This window comes from Anser anser (assembly GCF_964211835.1).
Source record: "Anser anser genome assembly, chromosome: 7".
Lineage (NCBI taxonomy): Eukaryota > Metazoa > Chordata > Aves > Anseriformes > Anatidae > Anser > Anser anser.
The window spans coordinates 38,336,647-38,352,204 of record NC_139727.1 but is presented as its reverse complement, the minus strand read 5'-3'; the positions used below and the strand labels follow the sequence as shown (position 1 = coordinate 38,352,204).

The following is a 15,558-nucleotide window of genomic DNA, read 5'->3' as shown; positions in this document are numbered from 1 at the left end:
TCTATCCAATAGGTAAACAATTTACATCTTCAGTTAGTTTACAGCTCAGGCATGTCATGCAGTATCTTGATAACCTCTGTACTTCTGACAGAGATAAGCTTTCCCCAAATAAAACAATGAAACATAATGAAGAGTGAAATTACTTTGTCTGCCACACAGCTAGATCATGACAGTTATCTTATATTGGTTTCATACCTTGGCAGCTGGATTCTCTGTGAAGACTGTGTAGTATTTCCTGATCTTCCTTTGTCTGGTAGTTATATTCTTCAAGATACGCTGCTCTGTTGTTTGCATTTTGAGCAAGCATTAACTGGATATCTCCACAAAGCGTTAAACACTGACAAAGAAATACTAATACTTCAGGAAGCATGCTTGCACAGAGACAACAGTAGGTATCTATTAGAAAAGAGCACAGGGGTGAGGGAGGGGGCAAGAGAAGAGAATCACACTTCAGAAGTTTTGACACGGTCTGACAGTGTAATTGGTTTTATGTTACTTGTCACGTTTATTCTCCATATCCAGACAACACATGTCCTCCTAAGAAGAACTAACTTATTTTAAAATCTTTTTCTACACATCTGACAGCTTCAGAAGAGAGACTGGTTCGTTAAAGATGAGCATCGACTGAAAATTACAAATACTAATTTCAGATTTCAGTCTAAAACCAAGGAAAACCAAATTTCTACAGACCAACTCAAGTCAGATACAGCCTGAAAAATGAATCTTCAAACGGCACAGCTTAAATTTAATTTTCAAGTCTTCCAAGGACTGGAAAGCTGAAGAATTTTTTGAGTTACTGATAAGCATATTGATGCTTTGAGTAAAGATCATGTTCTTGTTTTGTATGTGTTCTTTCACATACACGCCCACCACCCTACAAATACGGAAGCAAAATAGCAGTACTGCAGCAGTAAGTTGATGACATTTTCTGATTACTTAATATCCCAAACAGCCTGATTTCCCCTTTTCCATTTTCCTTGGTAATACATCAGGGTGTAATTCATTTTAGAGGAGTGTCCAATTCAGCTGGTGAACAAGTTTGTATTTCTGAAAAATCTGGTAAACATTTAGATGAAATGGGAACCAGCAGGCAATTCCAGAGAGTAATCTGCCTGCAGTGCTAGCACTAAGAACACAGAAGGCTACCTCTGTCTTGGACCAAGGCTGAATGCTCCCACCTTCAGTGCTCTGAAATTTAAGATCTGTGCTATAAGTTTTTCACTGCATCAAAATAGGAGTAACCTTTCCTCCAAACAGAAATGAGCGAGTTATTCTTACTACAGCCTTCTCTCCAGAGCACTGAGCTACACACTTAAACACAGAGGCGTCAGACTTGTCACTGCACGCCACTAGGCTAAATCATGCAGAGAAGCGTTTGATATTGTGAAAGATACGTACAGTCAGCGGCACTGACGACAAACTAACAACTTACCGTGGCACTGTAAAGCCAGCTTGATGTATCGTAACGCTCTCCCATACTTCTGTAGAATCATAGCAGCATCAGACAGGACATAATAAGCCTTTGATGATTTCAGAATGAGCTGGAGCTTCATTTTATATTGCCATGATCCAGGAATCATTCCTGACTGACTGGAATGCTTACCCTTCTGAAATGAGCCCACTGTAACACAAACAGAACCTCATCAGTAAATGTCATGGCCATAACATAAGCCACAGGCGTGGCCCAACTTCACCAGTATACAGACTGGATGTAAATTGCCATATTACAGCTCTACACGAGGATACCACCTTGCCTGCTGCTGCATTTTTCTTCTGCAGAACGGACTCAGCACTTGGAACTTTTCCACTTATTTCACCTGATAGCAGGATGTTGGAATACAGTGAGTACAGTGCCAGCGCAGCTAACCTCCCACTGTCTGAACAGCTTTTGAAACATTGGTGCAACAACCGGGGCTCTTCCATTTGGTAGCAGCAAAGAATAAGTAAGTCACAGGCATAATTTGCCACGTTTTCTGCCAAATCCCTACGGTATGTTCTGTATTAATGTCTCAAACTAAGGAAGTCTCCAACACCAAGGGAACTGATAACCTAGTCATTCCTAGAAGTAAGGCCAATGTGCTTCTCACGCTAGTTCCAAGATATCCTCAGCATAAGATGAAGAACATTCCTTCTTTGGTGCTGCTGTTATTATGGAACCAGAAAAAAAGCCACTGACTTTAAGCACATTAGAGGTCCTGATGCCAAGGGACAGAACTTTGCTGTCCTGACAAGCAGGTCTGAAGCAGAGTAAGAGGCTAAGTAAAATATTGAGGATCTTTGCAATATTTACGTCCTACAGTACCCAGGAAACACTTGTTTCTAAATAAAAAAGTTATGTGGGCATTCTCCTTTCCAGCTGGCAAGCAGCTGCAATGTGTCATCAGCTCCAAACAGCAGAGACAGAAGATAGAGCCTGGCTGCAGCAGAGCTGAAATCAGCACACTGTTCTTACTGAGCTGACCCCAGTCACATTTTTCCAGTAGATCTTGGTAAAAACTAATCACACATTCCACATTAACAGTACTGTGCGGAATTCATGCAAGCTTGACACAGCTCAACATCTCTATCAGAAAGCTGCATTCTGTGGTCACATATCTGATATAAACTAAGAAAGCATTAGTACATCTCCAGGTCATTAACATCCATGAGAAACAAAATTAGAATAAAAAACATCAGAACACTTCAATAAAACTCAAAGACTGGATTTTTTTTGTTGTTCAGAGATTTAAAGGGGAAAGGAAGAAAAAATGAAAGAATAAAGAACTTTAAAAATATACAAGACTGAAATTTCTTTGCTTACAGGACTTATCGCTCTGCAGAAAACTATTTTCTTAAGGAGTCCTTCCTAGACTCTTTTATGGGACTCAAGAGCAAAATAAAAGCTGGCTATAGCCTGAAGCTTCTGGACTTTGAGTATTTAAGAGCACATTTCTTTCCTGCTTCCTTCCACAATTTAGAGCAGAAAAACCCAAAATCCTAGTTGTAATATGTATATAAATATGTATGTCTACTATAATACATAACATGTATAATATAATCCTAGTATAATATGTATACGTTAATTGCAACGTTTATATGCTTGCTGCTGGATACTATGTGTAACAGGGAAACCTGCCAGAAGAAGTGAAAAGCTCTTTCAGAAAGCTTCCAAGTCACAAAGAAGAGAGACTACTGAAACTAAACAAAACACACCACAATCCCCAAAAAGCCCCAACACAACACCCACCCTACAGACAACTTACAGTGCTCCCCACACCAAATCTACTGAAGCCCAAACTACTAAGCCCTTATGGAAATCATCTGGAAGCCACAACTAAGATCCAGCAACATTATGTGTTTAATACAGAAAGATGCTTTGATATGCAAAGTCTCCCAAATGTGCTATTCTCTAGATACTTATAAAGAGATACTGCGTCCTCTAATTTTGTTTTTATGGAGTATATATATTTTTTTGCTTATACAATAGTGTAATTAGCAACCTACAAGTCTACTGTTTTGACAAACAAAGTAGCAGCAGTTTCTGTTGGTACTTGAAAGGTCTTATTTGCACAACAATGCAACTTACTTTTGTCTAAAAATAAGGCCATCTGTTTTTCCAGACACTCAGGACCACCACTGGTGGATTCATCTTCATATTTCAAAGGGATTGGCGTGCTGGGGTCAGCTGCAGGAAGGTCACTCTCTTTTTTAACGCTGCTGTCAACAGACTTCAAGCCCTACAAGAAGAAATGCTTTAATTCACCTTGAAAGCAATACTTCACAAATACTGAAGACACCAAGAATTGTGTACCAGGTGAAATACCCTTAGAAATGTGACAGTAAGCTTACCTCCAGGACATAGCTAAGCACCAGCCGGCAGCGTTCCTCAGTGCCGTGGCAGACAGGAAATGTACAGCTAGGCTTGTTTGAGGGGGGCAGCAGGGGAGAAACAGGAAAAGAACAGAAGTTCAAAATACAAAATATCAAAGTTACTAGCCAGAAGAAACAAGTGACAGACTGCAGTAAAAAAACTTGTTAACGAAACATTTGAGCCCTACACTGGAAAGCACCACAGTGTTATCTCAGAGAGCAATTAATACAACTGCTTACCACTACACTGCTTGCTTTAACATCTATACTTGGCTTCTCTCAGTAATCTCAAGAGACAAAGCAAGGAGGAAGAGAATTTATTTCTTAACATTAATTATGAAAGTATCCACAGATAATCTGCAATGCAACCCAGGCAGATTTGATACCATAAGGAAATTCTTCCATCAGCCTATAAATTGAAGCAGCACTTTCAACATCTTTGCATTGCTTGGTAGCTCAGGGCTTTTTTTGGTTTGTCTTTGATTTCTTCTGGGGTGGAGTAGAAGGGGAAGAGGAAATGGGAAATTTAGTGTTTCTACACCTGTATCAGTTCCTGTGTTTTCAGCTGATGGACCCTCAAGTGTTAAAAATTCATATGGTAAGAAGAGTCACAAATTTTTTAGGAATGTTTGTTCATTGCTACTCAGCACAGAGATTAGAAGAACAGGTTTAGTTTTTGACTGATGGGAGTCATTCAATTCTGTAATCTTACATAATAGATAAGTAAAATATCAGAAGTAAAACAGTATGGACAGTTTCTTTATTGGTCTTCTCAGTTTCTCACTTTCCTGTTTTTCTATAATAATGAACATAAGATACATTAAAGGTAGCAGTGTTACACTTCTGCTCATTCATTTACAAAGCATACTTATGCCAATGAAGCTTTAGGAATATTATAGTTACACATCCAGCTGCCCCCTTAGGAAGAAGATTCAAAAAGACATGAAGTTTTATTCTTCATATGTATACGAGGAGTATGACATACATTAAGGCAATCAAACTGCCATATCCTGACCAAGTATCCTACAAATTAGAGAGGGAGATCGGAGACTAACCCCATGGATCTAAGCTGATGCTCCAGTAAACAAAAACTTAATATTGCTCCAGAAGTAGGGGGAACTAGAAGAGGCTCACTATCCATGTAAACTTGTGGTCACCTGCAACCGTTAAACATGACTGCAGTTGACTATTTTCTCTGCTGCTGTAAGAGGAATAACTTTTATGTTTTAGTAGCTAGTAATGCAGAGTCATGCCCCACAAAAACAGGTGCTATACAGTAGAGGAGAAGTTTTACAATACAGAAGGTTTAATGTAAAAGCCTCAAATTCTATGAACAGCTAAAGAAAGGTTTATTTCCCTTCTGCCTCATACTTCTGTTAACCTGAAATCAAAAAAACACACAGAAGAAATCCTACAATGATAGCTTAAAACAAAACTAACAGGTAACTGAATTTTGATAACAAACCTTGCTGTCTCAACGCTTTCAAGAAACCCCTTAAAAAAATCCACAACTTCACTTACACGTATTCGATGAACAGACTTGTATTTTTCTGGTACTGATAACTCTCCAACAGATTTAATTATAGCCACTGCTTTATTGTCATCTGGTGGATCAGAACTGTTACTGTAAGAACCGTTTTCATCACTGTCAGGCATTTCTTCCTCTTCTTCACTATAACTTTCATCAGAGTTTCCATTTATAGGGAAGTCTGTACTGTCTTCTTTTTTAGGTTCATCCAACTGAAAAAGCTCTGATAACATGTAGTTTGCTGAAGCAATTATCTTTTTAAATAAGGAAAGAAAAATCAGTGATTTATTTTCAAGTTAAGTGCTTCTGTTGATGGGCAACATCAATGCAATTTGTCTTAGGCTGTATTTACAGGTAATCAACTACCTAACTGTACTCAGATTATGTTCTCAGAGTGTTTGACCATGTTTCAGTGCTAAATTTTTAAGCAACACTTATACTGTCTTCATTGATTTGTTTATGTTGTCAACAATTTGTATGTGCACACAGACCCTGCAGTCAAGCTTGCCCACATTTGTTTTTACCCACCTTACAGATGAAAATGAAAGACAAAATCCCCCAACTTCTAGAGAGCAATAATACTCCTTACAAGAAGTTTCAAGCTGTTTTCTTTCTACCTCAAGTTTACTCAAAGCCTAAATTCTTGCTCAGATAGTTCTCACATTCCTATCACAAGAGGAATTTTGACACTCAGAGATGAGTCACACTGCATCAAGTCTGCTAGGAAATTTGGGTCAGATCTGGTTAAAAAAATACACCACACATACTGCCTTAAAGTGATCGTATTTTAGGCACCTGGACCTTGAATTGGCCTGAAAAGTTTTCTATTACATGCCTCCCAGGCTCCACCTCAAATTAAGGACTCCTGTGTACCTCAAGAATTATCCAAACACTTAAGCAATAGATTTCAGGCTTGAAGTTTTAGATTTAGGCATCCAAATAGGGAGGGATCTGATTGCCAAAAAGACTTTTCCACTGTATTTGCACAAAGATACACAAACACACTGTTCTTACTTGAGGATGTCTGCCATTGTCCAATAACTTAAGACAATTAAGAAGCAGTGTTCTGATAGTGCCATAGTGCTTTTTGTTCTGGTTTTTCTTCAGCATCATATTGCAAGCAACTCTAAAAGAAAAAGTTGAACAAATTAGTGATCCCAGGATAGTTTCTTTGTGTTAGAAGGAAACAAAATCTTTAAAGCAAGTTTAAGTCTTTAAAGTTACTTAAAAACTCACTTGTACAGAAGAATTGCCACTGGCATTGTAAAAGGATTTTGATATTTGTCTTCTGTTTCTTCACAAAGGGTGGTTAGGTCATAGAGCTTTACTATATCACTCCCACTTGCTGAAAGGCAAGACATTTCATTAATCAGCATGACATTAACAAATGTTTTCCTTTTTATCTAAAGTTTATCTAAATTTACTTACCCTTAAATAGCCAGTAAGTATGTCCTTCTTTGGTGCAATTTGATTTTAGAAAAGATAAGATATTTTGAGCAATATCTTTTATCACTTTGGTAGAGAAATTAGAGTTTTCTAAATTGGGAATATCTTCAGTCTTGATCATTTCATATTTCTGCAAGGAATACATTTTAAAACAAGATTAGGAGGCTTTTCTGCTACTACCCCACCCAAATCTACAGGTCAATGTCTCTTAACTGCTTAAAGAAACAGTCTACTATTATGATACAGTGTCAAAGTAATTTTTATGACTTCACCTTTTATTGAGTAGTGCTATCAAGATATGCTTGCTTTTAAAGAGAACTCACTGCTATAATAAACTTATGCCTAAGTAAATACAGAACAGAAGGTGAGAAAGAAGTTATGTAGTTAACAATATCTACCCACTATTTCAATGAAACTTAAGTCAGCAACTACATGTTACCAGGTGCAACGAATGAACCCAGCTGGTATCTGTAGGCTATTGTAAAACAGTAAATATAATCAAAACTTAAAAAGCATACAAGTGAACATCACAGGTTCTAAGATGCAAGAAAATGCTTCATTTCTGCAGCTACTTTTTTTTTGGTCTTCAAGCATCTGTGCAAGTAGGAATCTTGCACGCATGGACGAGAGGAAAAGAGAACAAAATGTTTTCAGATGACTGTGTAAATGTTTCTTGTTTTGCAATAAAATTTTTGTAATCTTTGTCAGAAGAGTAAGATTAGAAAGAGCTATTACAATTGCAACAATCTCAGAAACTGAAGAAGTAGGCATAAAGCCAAGAGTCAGGCTTACCTGAACAATTCCATTAACATGGAAGCACATCACAAGCTCTGGTACATTGCATATTAAGTTGTCCAACCAATAGTCAATTCCTGTTAACACATTTATTGGCTTGTTGTTATCCCTAAAAACAAGTATTTCCACTGTTATTTAAGTCCCTGTTTACACTCCAGAAAACAAGGTACGTTTACTAATGGGATTTAAGTCACCTTAGTGGAAGGATATTAAACCAATTATTCATGAATTGTTATATTTTAAGACAACAACCAAGGAGTTGCATCAAATAAAAAAATGTACTGATCTCTCCAATAGAATACATTCACATTCCCTTGGCAGTTTTAAGTTTTTGCCTACACTTAGATTGAAGCTTTAACAAGCTTTACATGTCACACTATTACCAAAATAGTAAGTACTTCTAAAGGAATGGCAGCATTAGCAGCATCTAATTATAGTGCAAGCCTTCTCCCAGACCTTCCAAAATTCCTTTCAAAGCAAGACTGTTAATTTCTAGATGTGTCTTAAAAAGATGACAAATACACCAAGTATGTTTCAAGTTTTTGCTCATTCCCTGAATATGCATAGGCAGGAACAGAAAGACCAATAACCAAGTAATCAACATAAAGCATTTTTGAACAGAAAACAGCCAGAACACAGAAGTACTATTGTCACAAGTTTTGAGTACTTACGAAGTGCCTAACTAGCAGCTACTGAAATTCAAAATTCCAGTAAAAGAAATGGTACTGCCATCTTTTATAAAACTAGCAATAGAAGAAATTATGGACATTGCGTTTTAACATTCAACTGCACGCTAACGTCTGGAAAGGTTGCAAAGAGCCACTACTTTCAAATAAAGATTTAGAGCTAGAAAAAGCAGCAGAATATTTCAAGTCCCAGTGCAATAGCACAGCTATGAGACTTCCTGTTTACCAGCACTTCATAATGCCACTGCCATTTAAGTCTAAAGCATGAATTTTCTTCTTTAAACTGCACGTAAAAATTAAGAATCAACCAAAAGACCTGCAGATAGTTCAAGAGGAAAGCAAAGCAAAACTCAGTCAAGGCTGGAACATATAAACTTGTTAACTTCAAAATTCACCTGAGACGTAAGCTCACAGCAGGGTATCTTCCACCTCCAAATATAGGCATATTTGATCCTACTAGCATGTGGATATCTTCAAAGGTCCACAAGATGTTACGGACAAAGTCATTTTTAAGTCCCTTCATTAAGAGAAAAAACGGTCTATAAATCACTGGTATAAACACACGTTCTCTGTGACAATCTGCAGAACTACAGGAAAGCAAGATGCAAAAGCAGCAAATAAAAGACAGCACAAAATGAACTACGCTATGCGTTCACATTAACTTAAAAGACTGAGATCACAGATGCCACAAAAGCTACTTCTACAGGGGACTTAATTTTTCTCTTGGCTCCAATTTAGACCAAATTTTTTTAAAGTGTTGGATTAAATTGGGGGGGGGAGGGGGGGTTGTGTTTGAGCTCAAATTTCACATATAAGCATACCTGACTGTTTTCCCCGTCATTGAACAAAGTAGTCAGGTTTTGTTCTTTGGGGGCTGAGGCCACATGCCCCACTATATATGAGGGTTCAAGAGGCACACTTCCCTGTGAAGAGCACAAGGATAAGGAGTGATTCTGCTGCTGACGTAAAGCTAGGCCATAGAAAAAGATTATATATTCTGAACAACAAAAACACAGGAAGCAAAAACCTTCACCTCTACCATCTTTAAATAGATATATATATTAAACTATAAAAAGCCTTTAGTCAGTGACTAGAATGCTTCTTTAGCTATAGCTAGTACCAAAATTTCTTATATTCTCATAGGCCTTAAAAAGTTTTTATAGAAACACTAGTACCCCAGAGTCTGCACCAGATTATCAACCTCAAGAATGTAAGTCCTCTAGGCTGATATAAAGAAGTCTAGAGAGAGGCACTGCACAAATGCACACAGCTTCTTTACAGCAGCGTCTGCTTTGTCAGTAATTCCTAAAGAAGGTGAAAAAGAAACGTAACCCTTTTTATAAGAGCACTGAAGTACTGAACTATTTCTCTACTTTAAAATATTATATCAGAACATATACAGTAATAATTTTAAGACCAATGCAGCTTAGAACCTTCATAACTTAGCCACCCAAATCATTTGGCACACCTCATGGTAACACCGTTTAGCACAGTAATTATAATCTAGGTATACTTAATACAACAAATATTTTGGCCTCTCAAAAATGTTAATTCCTATATTGCATTATTCAAAGAACAGGGGAATTACCAATATTCCTAAATAAGCTTAGCCACAGAGAAACCCTGGATTAGAGCCCAGCTTGTTGTATAAACACATAACACAAATGGAAGGGAGCTGTGTTATCTCACAGCAAGTATTGTATACACTGTTTTGCAAATATTTTCACAGATCCATATTTTCCTCTTCAACAATAAATTCAGGGCCAGAGAATTTAATGGCAAACTAAAAAAAAAAAGCTAAAAAGCTTCTATACACACCACCCAGGTATCAAGTTTTCTTACTTCCACGTGAAATCATTGATAACTACTCTTACCCATATGTAGTCTCTCAGAGGTAAGTATATATGTATATGTAAATGTGTATAAACATAATATATTGAGTACTACAATGACAGAAAAAAGTTTCTTCTGAAATTTGGAGCACTGAAACACTGGCATGAGCTAAAATGACAAGATCTAATGCCTTAGTCCCGTCTCTCATGCAAGAGTATTATAGTAGCACCTTTGAAAACCTGAAATAATCAATATTCTATAGGGAACACAAATATTCTCTATGAAAACTAATGTGTCCTTTAAAACACTATTATGCTAACCTGGTTAGAGGCACCTGGATCTTCAGATAATGAAGAAGGCATTTCAAATGGAGCTGGCCAGGAGGCCTGTCCTGCTTCATCACCCTCACCTGGAACAGGACCCTCCTGGTGCTGTTTTGAACTGGAAGGAACAGGCTGAGCAGCTCCATCACCATTAATGCTGACAAAACATTAAAAAGTGGACAATATGCAATGAGAATGTGCTACAGAATTTAAATTTGATGCGTTAGTCTCAGACAGCTTTGGTAATGCACTTAAAGATTAGTATATTGACCAGTTTTACAGTATTGTGGCAGCTGTCACTATACCTAGCATGTTTCAAGTCAAATTCAGTTTTCAGAAGGAGTATTGAGATAGGGCCTTAAGTCATGTTATTTCATACTTTAGTATTTTAAAATGCTGCAATGCCTATTAAAAACATTTACATGTTCTCACTCCTCAGTTTCCTCCATATAAAGACAAAGCAGTAAATAAGACAGACCAATTCTAGCATTTACTTCAAGAAAAGAAATGGAGCAGAAGTTGGTGCAGAATTCAACACTCATGCAGATATAAGGTTACCTGTAATATAAGAATTTGGAAAGTATAGCCTTCTGGTACCAGTGTTCTTTACTCTTCTTTTTTCGTTGCCACTTCTGATCAATCAGCCTTTGATAAAACTCTTTCAGCCACGTCCAGTCCCCTGTCTAGTCAATATCATAAATATGAAATTAATGTCAAGAAAGATCTGCAAAGTAAACCAAGTACCTTATTACTTTATGAATATTCAACCATCATCACCAAAAATTACTCCACAGCTAAGCTCTTGAATTGCTCATTTACTGAAAATGTATCTTCTAGAAAGTTACATTCCAAGGAGGTCAACTTCTAACAAAGTCAGATACATGGCAAGACACCGCACAGTATCAAATGATTAATGATAAAATTAGTAAAATAGCACAGCAATATAGAGGCAATTACAGGAAAGACTGATGTGGAATTTTAATTCTACAATACCGTAAATAGAAAGACATCAGATTCTCTGCTGCAGTTATTGGTTAAACCAACTGCTGCAAAATAGCAGCATGTGCTTCATGTAGACCTTTAGTACTAGCATATGATTCTCAGGAATTTTGATACATGTATGCTTTCTTGCTGGCTACACTATTCTCAAAATAATGCATTTTGACCATATGGCATACTTAAAACAACACAAATGTTAACCTGAGATGATCTCATGAAGAGTTCTTGAATATCTAGCTCATCCAACAAGAGTGTCCGCCCAATGCGATGCACTGCCATGCTCACGTGTGACTTGCTGTACGGTATCTTCAGAAGCTTTTTAATATTCTTGCGGGAGAAAAGAGAACAGAGATTACATTCCATATAATTATACTTTATCATACATCACAATTCTCAGAGAACTGGAAGCAAAGAATACACTCTTAACACTGGAGTTTGGACAGAGATCTGAGTAAAAAGCTGTCCAAAATAAACACAGATAAGTGAGTACATGTCTCTTTTTCTTCCTCTGCATCATCTAAATTCTGCAAAGTGTTTCAATAGACTTTCACTTTCCCTCACAGGATACAAACACGACAGAAGCCATGACAGTACTTTAAGATAAGGTCATACAACACAGAAGTTTGAATGATAGAACTTCAAATTACACGTACCTCTGAATCAGACACAACGTCCACATCATTTCCAATGGAGTCAATGAAGTCATACGCCATTCCAAAGCTACAGAGAACAGTACTGGTTAATATAAATGCAACATCACATTAAGCACAGACCTCCTTGTTCTCCAAAGGAGGTCAAACCTCTGAAAGCTTTTTCTTAATGAAAATAATAGAATTTAGCTGAACATTACTAGGGGCAATGAGATCTAAAGTTAGTTAGCAAAAACATTTTGACGCCCCACAAGTTCTCCTAATATATCATTGGAAGTGCTTAAATCCAAGTTCAAGACATCCTAAAAAGCAGTTTTGTTGAAATCAAGACGATCTGAAATATTGTGTTTCACTTAAAATTTCATTATGATTTAAAGACCTTCTGCATACCGTAAATTTCGCTAGCTAGTTGATTTAGCACGAATTTGCTTGTTCAACATGGATTTAGGAATTACTTCTGAAAACCACGTACTCACTGGCATTCAACTATTTAGCAAACATGGGATTGGACTAGATGATCTTTTAAGGTCCCTTCCAAACCCTAACATTCTGTGTAACAGCCACACAGGACGCTGACACTACTTTTCGGGTTTGCCCCTTATATTACCATCTGGGTTCACTGATATGACTATGAAGCTGCTTTTTTTTTTTTTTGCCTTTAATTAGCCAGTTCCAATTTCTAAAGACCCAGAACAGCCATAAGTGGGCTCCTTGACCACCCAGGGGAACTGCGTTTGTTCCATTTCCATCCCTCACGGAAAGCAGGGCAGCTAGCCGAAGCAGACTCGTTTCTGATCAACTGACAGCAGCCAACCAGGGACGCACGTGAAGCCGGCGTCACTGACTCAGGCAAGGTGTCAACACGCACTTGAAGAAGTAAAATCTATCAGCAACATTGGCGGTATTAATCGTTTAGAAAGGAAACAAGGTTACGGCACAGAAAAAAGAGCAGATGATGAGAAAGTAGAAGAAGGGTCAAGAAAAAGCAGTATCTAGCTGCTACCAAAAAAGCCTTTACTTGGAATTCCATAGGGTCTGAGCTCACTGTTAGATTTAGCCTTAAAGATAGATTAAAAAAAAGCCCAGCCTGGCGGACTCACCTCGAGAAAGGCGTGCTTTTCTTGTTGCTGCCGAGGATGGCCGTGCCCGCCGGCCCCAGCCGGGCGCTCTCCCTCAGCCAGTTGGCGGGGGGCAGCTTCAGGTCCGTTTTCTCCTGCAGGCGGGCGAAGGCGGCCTGCGGCGGGGCGGAGGAGTACTTCACCACGGCGCTGCTCTTCACCTCGCCGCCTCCCGGAGCCGGCAGCGACCCCTCGTCCCCGGAGAGAAGTTCAGTTTTAATTGCTGGGACAACGGCAATTACGCCTGCACCGTAATTAGCGCCTGCCCTGCCGCTCCCCAGCCCGAGGGGCTCCCGCAGCCCCGTTACCTGCTTGGGCTCCTCCGCGTCTCCTCCCCGCGGAGCCGCGGCCGCCCCGGCGCCGCGGGGCTCCGCCATCTTGTGCCCGCCGCGGAGCCTCCCTCCGGCGGCGGGGGCACGGCCCGGCGGCGGCACGGGGGCTACGGCACGGGGGCTACGTCACGGCACCAACGTCACGGCGCCGCCGCCGCCTCTCGCGCGCTTCCCCGTGAAGTCCCAAGAGGCGGCGGAGGGCGGGAGGTGGCCAATAGGGGGCGGGGGCGGGGCCGCTGCGCTGAGGGGACGGCGGCGGGGCTGAGCTGCAGGGTCTGGTCGCCACATGTCGGCGCTGTCCCGAGCTTCGTCACAGAACCTTTAGGGCTGGAAAAGCCCTCCAAGATCCTCCGGTCCAACCACCCCCTACCACCAATGTCACCACTGAGCCATGTCCCCAAGCACCACGTCCACCCTCTCCTTGAACACCCCCAGGGACGGTGACGCCACCACCTCCCTGGGCAACCCGTCCCAACGCCTGACTGCTCTTGCTGAGGAGAAATGTCTCCTCGTTTCCAACCTGAACCTCCCCTGGCACAACTTGAGGCCATTCCTTCTAGTTACCTGTGGGAAGAGGCTGACCCCAAGCTCCCTGCACCTTCCTTTCAGGGAGTTTTGGAGAGCAATGAGGTCTCCCCTGAGCCTCCTCTTCTCCAGACCAAACACCGCCAGTGCCCTCAGCCGCTCCTCACAGGACTTGTGTCCCAGGCCCGTCACCAGCTTCATAGCCCTTCTCTGGACACGCTCCAGACATGCTCAATGTCCTTCTTGTAGTGAGGGGCCCAAGACTGAACACAGTGAAGGGACAGGCCGCCTGGGCATGGGGTGGGGCTTTTGGTTATGCTGAGAGGGTTCAGCGTTATGGAGACCGGCTGGAAACCTACAGGCACCTTAGGTACAGGGTAGCAAGCTGTGGCATGCTGGCCTCTGCTTGCACTCCAAATTTGGCAGAGACTTAGCTGTGAAGTGTTACGTGAATTACACCATGAATAGTACCCACAGGCTTTTTCCATGCTCATCATTCATTGTTTTTCTATTGCACGGTATTGTTCCTTCCCTATGCCAAAGCCACAAGTTTTTCATGTGACACCTGCATGCCACAAGAGAGTACAATTGGTGACTGGTTGAGAAGTTAGTTGCACAAATTCTGGCTGGCTGGCATCATCCCCCAAACAATACGCATATAGCCACTGGGCAGGGTCTGCCTTTCTTTACTGGGTTACTTCTCTGTCCTGCCACTGATCTTCACTGAGCTTAGGTGGCCTTAAATATCCTTGAATTTCTTCTGTTCTCTCAAAGTTCATTGAACATGTCCTGAAGATTTGAAAATTAATAGGCAACTTGACAGACTGCAATTGCATAAGCCTTGTTTCCCTTGTAAACCAAGCTAAACCAGTCTAATGCTGCATATTTTTACTAGCACAAAGTGTATCTCTTAGCAATAATACCATAAATAGCAGCAATATGTTTTGGTATGAAAACATATGTATACAATTTATTGAAGATATAACATTTCTTTAAAATACTATTTCAAAGCAGTTTCAGTCAAACCTTTATTGAATTGGACTTATGCCTACTGCCATTGCAGACTGGAAGAACACATAATTATTTATTCCTTAGTTCCTTTGGAGTCCTTTTATAGTGTTAGGATGGGACATGTCTAAGTTTCATCCTTAAATTTATGTATTTTACCTTTATCCATATCTTAGTGGAAATCAGCTGTAAATATGTAAGTGTTGTAGTCCTTCAGGGAAAAAAAAAAAAAAAAAAAAGGAAAAAAGGGGAAAAAAATAAAGAGCTACCACTGGGTATTTAAAGCTAAAGTGCTGTTTGTTTGAGTTTGCAATAATGGGCCTCAAGTTATTAAATCTGAAAATAAGTAGAACGGAATGAAAACAAACTGTAGTTTCATTCCCTGTCTGTCACATTCTTCATTATCCTTCTCTGGTTGTTCTGTCACTGACTTCCTTGGTCTTAAAAATAGCATGAGCTATCTGCA

General features: G+C 39.8%; 1 protein-coding gene across 7 annotated transcripts in view; it reads right to left on the bottom strand.

The window, feature by feature from the left end:
• EDRF1 (erythroid differentiation regulatory factor 1) overlaps positions 1-13,715 on the bottom strand; it is a 31,387-nt gene extending 17,672 nt beyond the window's left edge. For 6 of the 7 annotated variants that reach the window (XM_083844587.1, XM_083844590.1, XM_083844589.1 and 3 more), the window contains exons 1-17: positions 13,536-13,715; positions 13,210-13,418; positions 12,113-12,179; positions 11,661-11,786; positions 11,019-11,143; positions 10,458-10,617; positions 9,126-9,227; positions 8,700-8,821; positions 7,616-7,727; positions 6,806-6,953; positions 6,614-6,722; positions 6,392-6,503; positions 5,371-5,631; positions 3,829-3,900; positions 3,566-3,716; positions 1,433-1,621; positions 196-396 (exon numbers count right to left, since the gene is read on the bottom strand). In XM_083844587.1, the coding sequence (XP_083700713.1) occupies positions 196-396; positions 1,433-1,621; positions 3,566-3,716; positions 3,829-3,900; positions 5,371-5,631; positions 6,392-6,503; positions 6,614-6,722; positions 6,806-6,953; positions 7,616-7,727; positions 8,700-8,821; positions 9,126-9,227; positions 10,458-10,617; positions 11,019-11,143; positions 11,661-11,786; positions 12,113-12,179; positions 13,210-13,418; positions 13,536-13,604 (2,335 nt within the window). In that variant the 5' untranslated portion in view covers positions 13,605-13,715. The remainder of the gene's footprint in view (positions 1-195; positions 397-1,432; positions 1,622-3,565; positions 3,717-3,828; positions 3,901-5,370; positions 5,632-6,391; positions 6,504-6,613; positions 6,723-6,805; positions 6,954-7,615; positions 7,728-8,699; positions 8,822-9,125; positions 9,228-10,457; positions 10,618-11,018; positions 11,144-11,660; positions 11,787-12,112; positions 12,180-13,209; positions 13,419-13,535) is intronic. The other variant, XM_083844588.1, reaches the window with a different exon arrangement.
• Between the last annotated feature and the right edge of the window lie 1,843 nt (positions 13,716-15,558).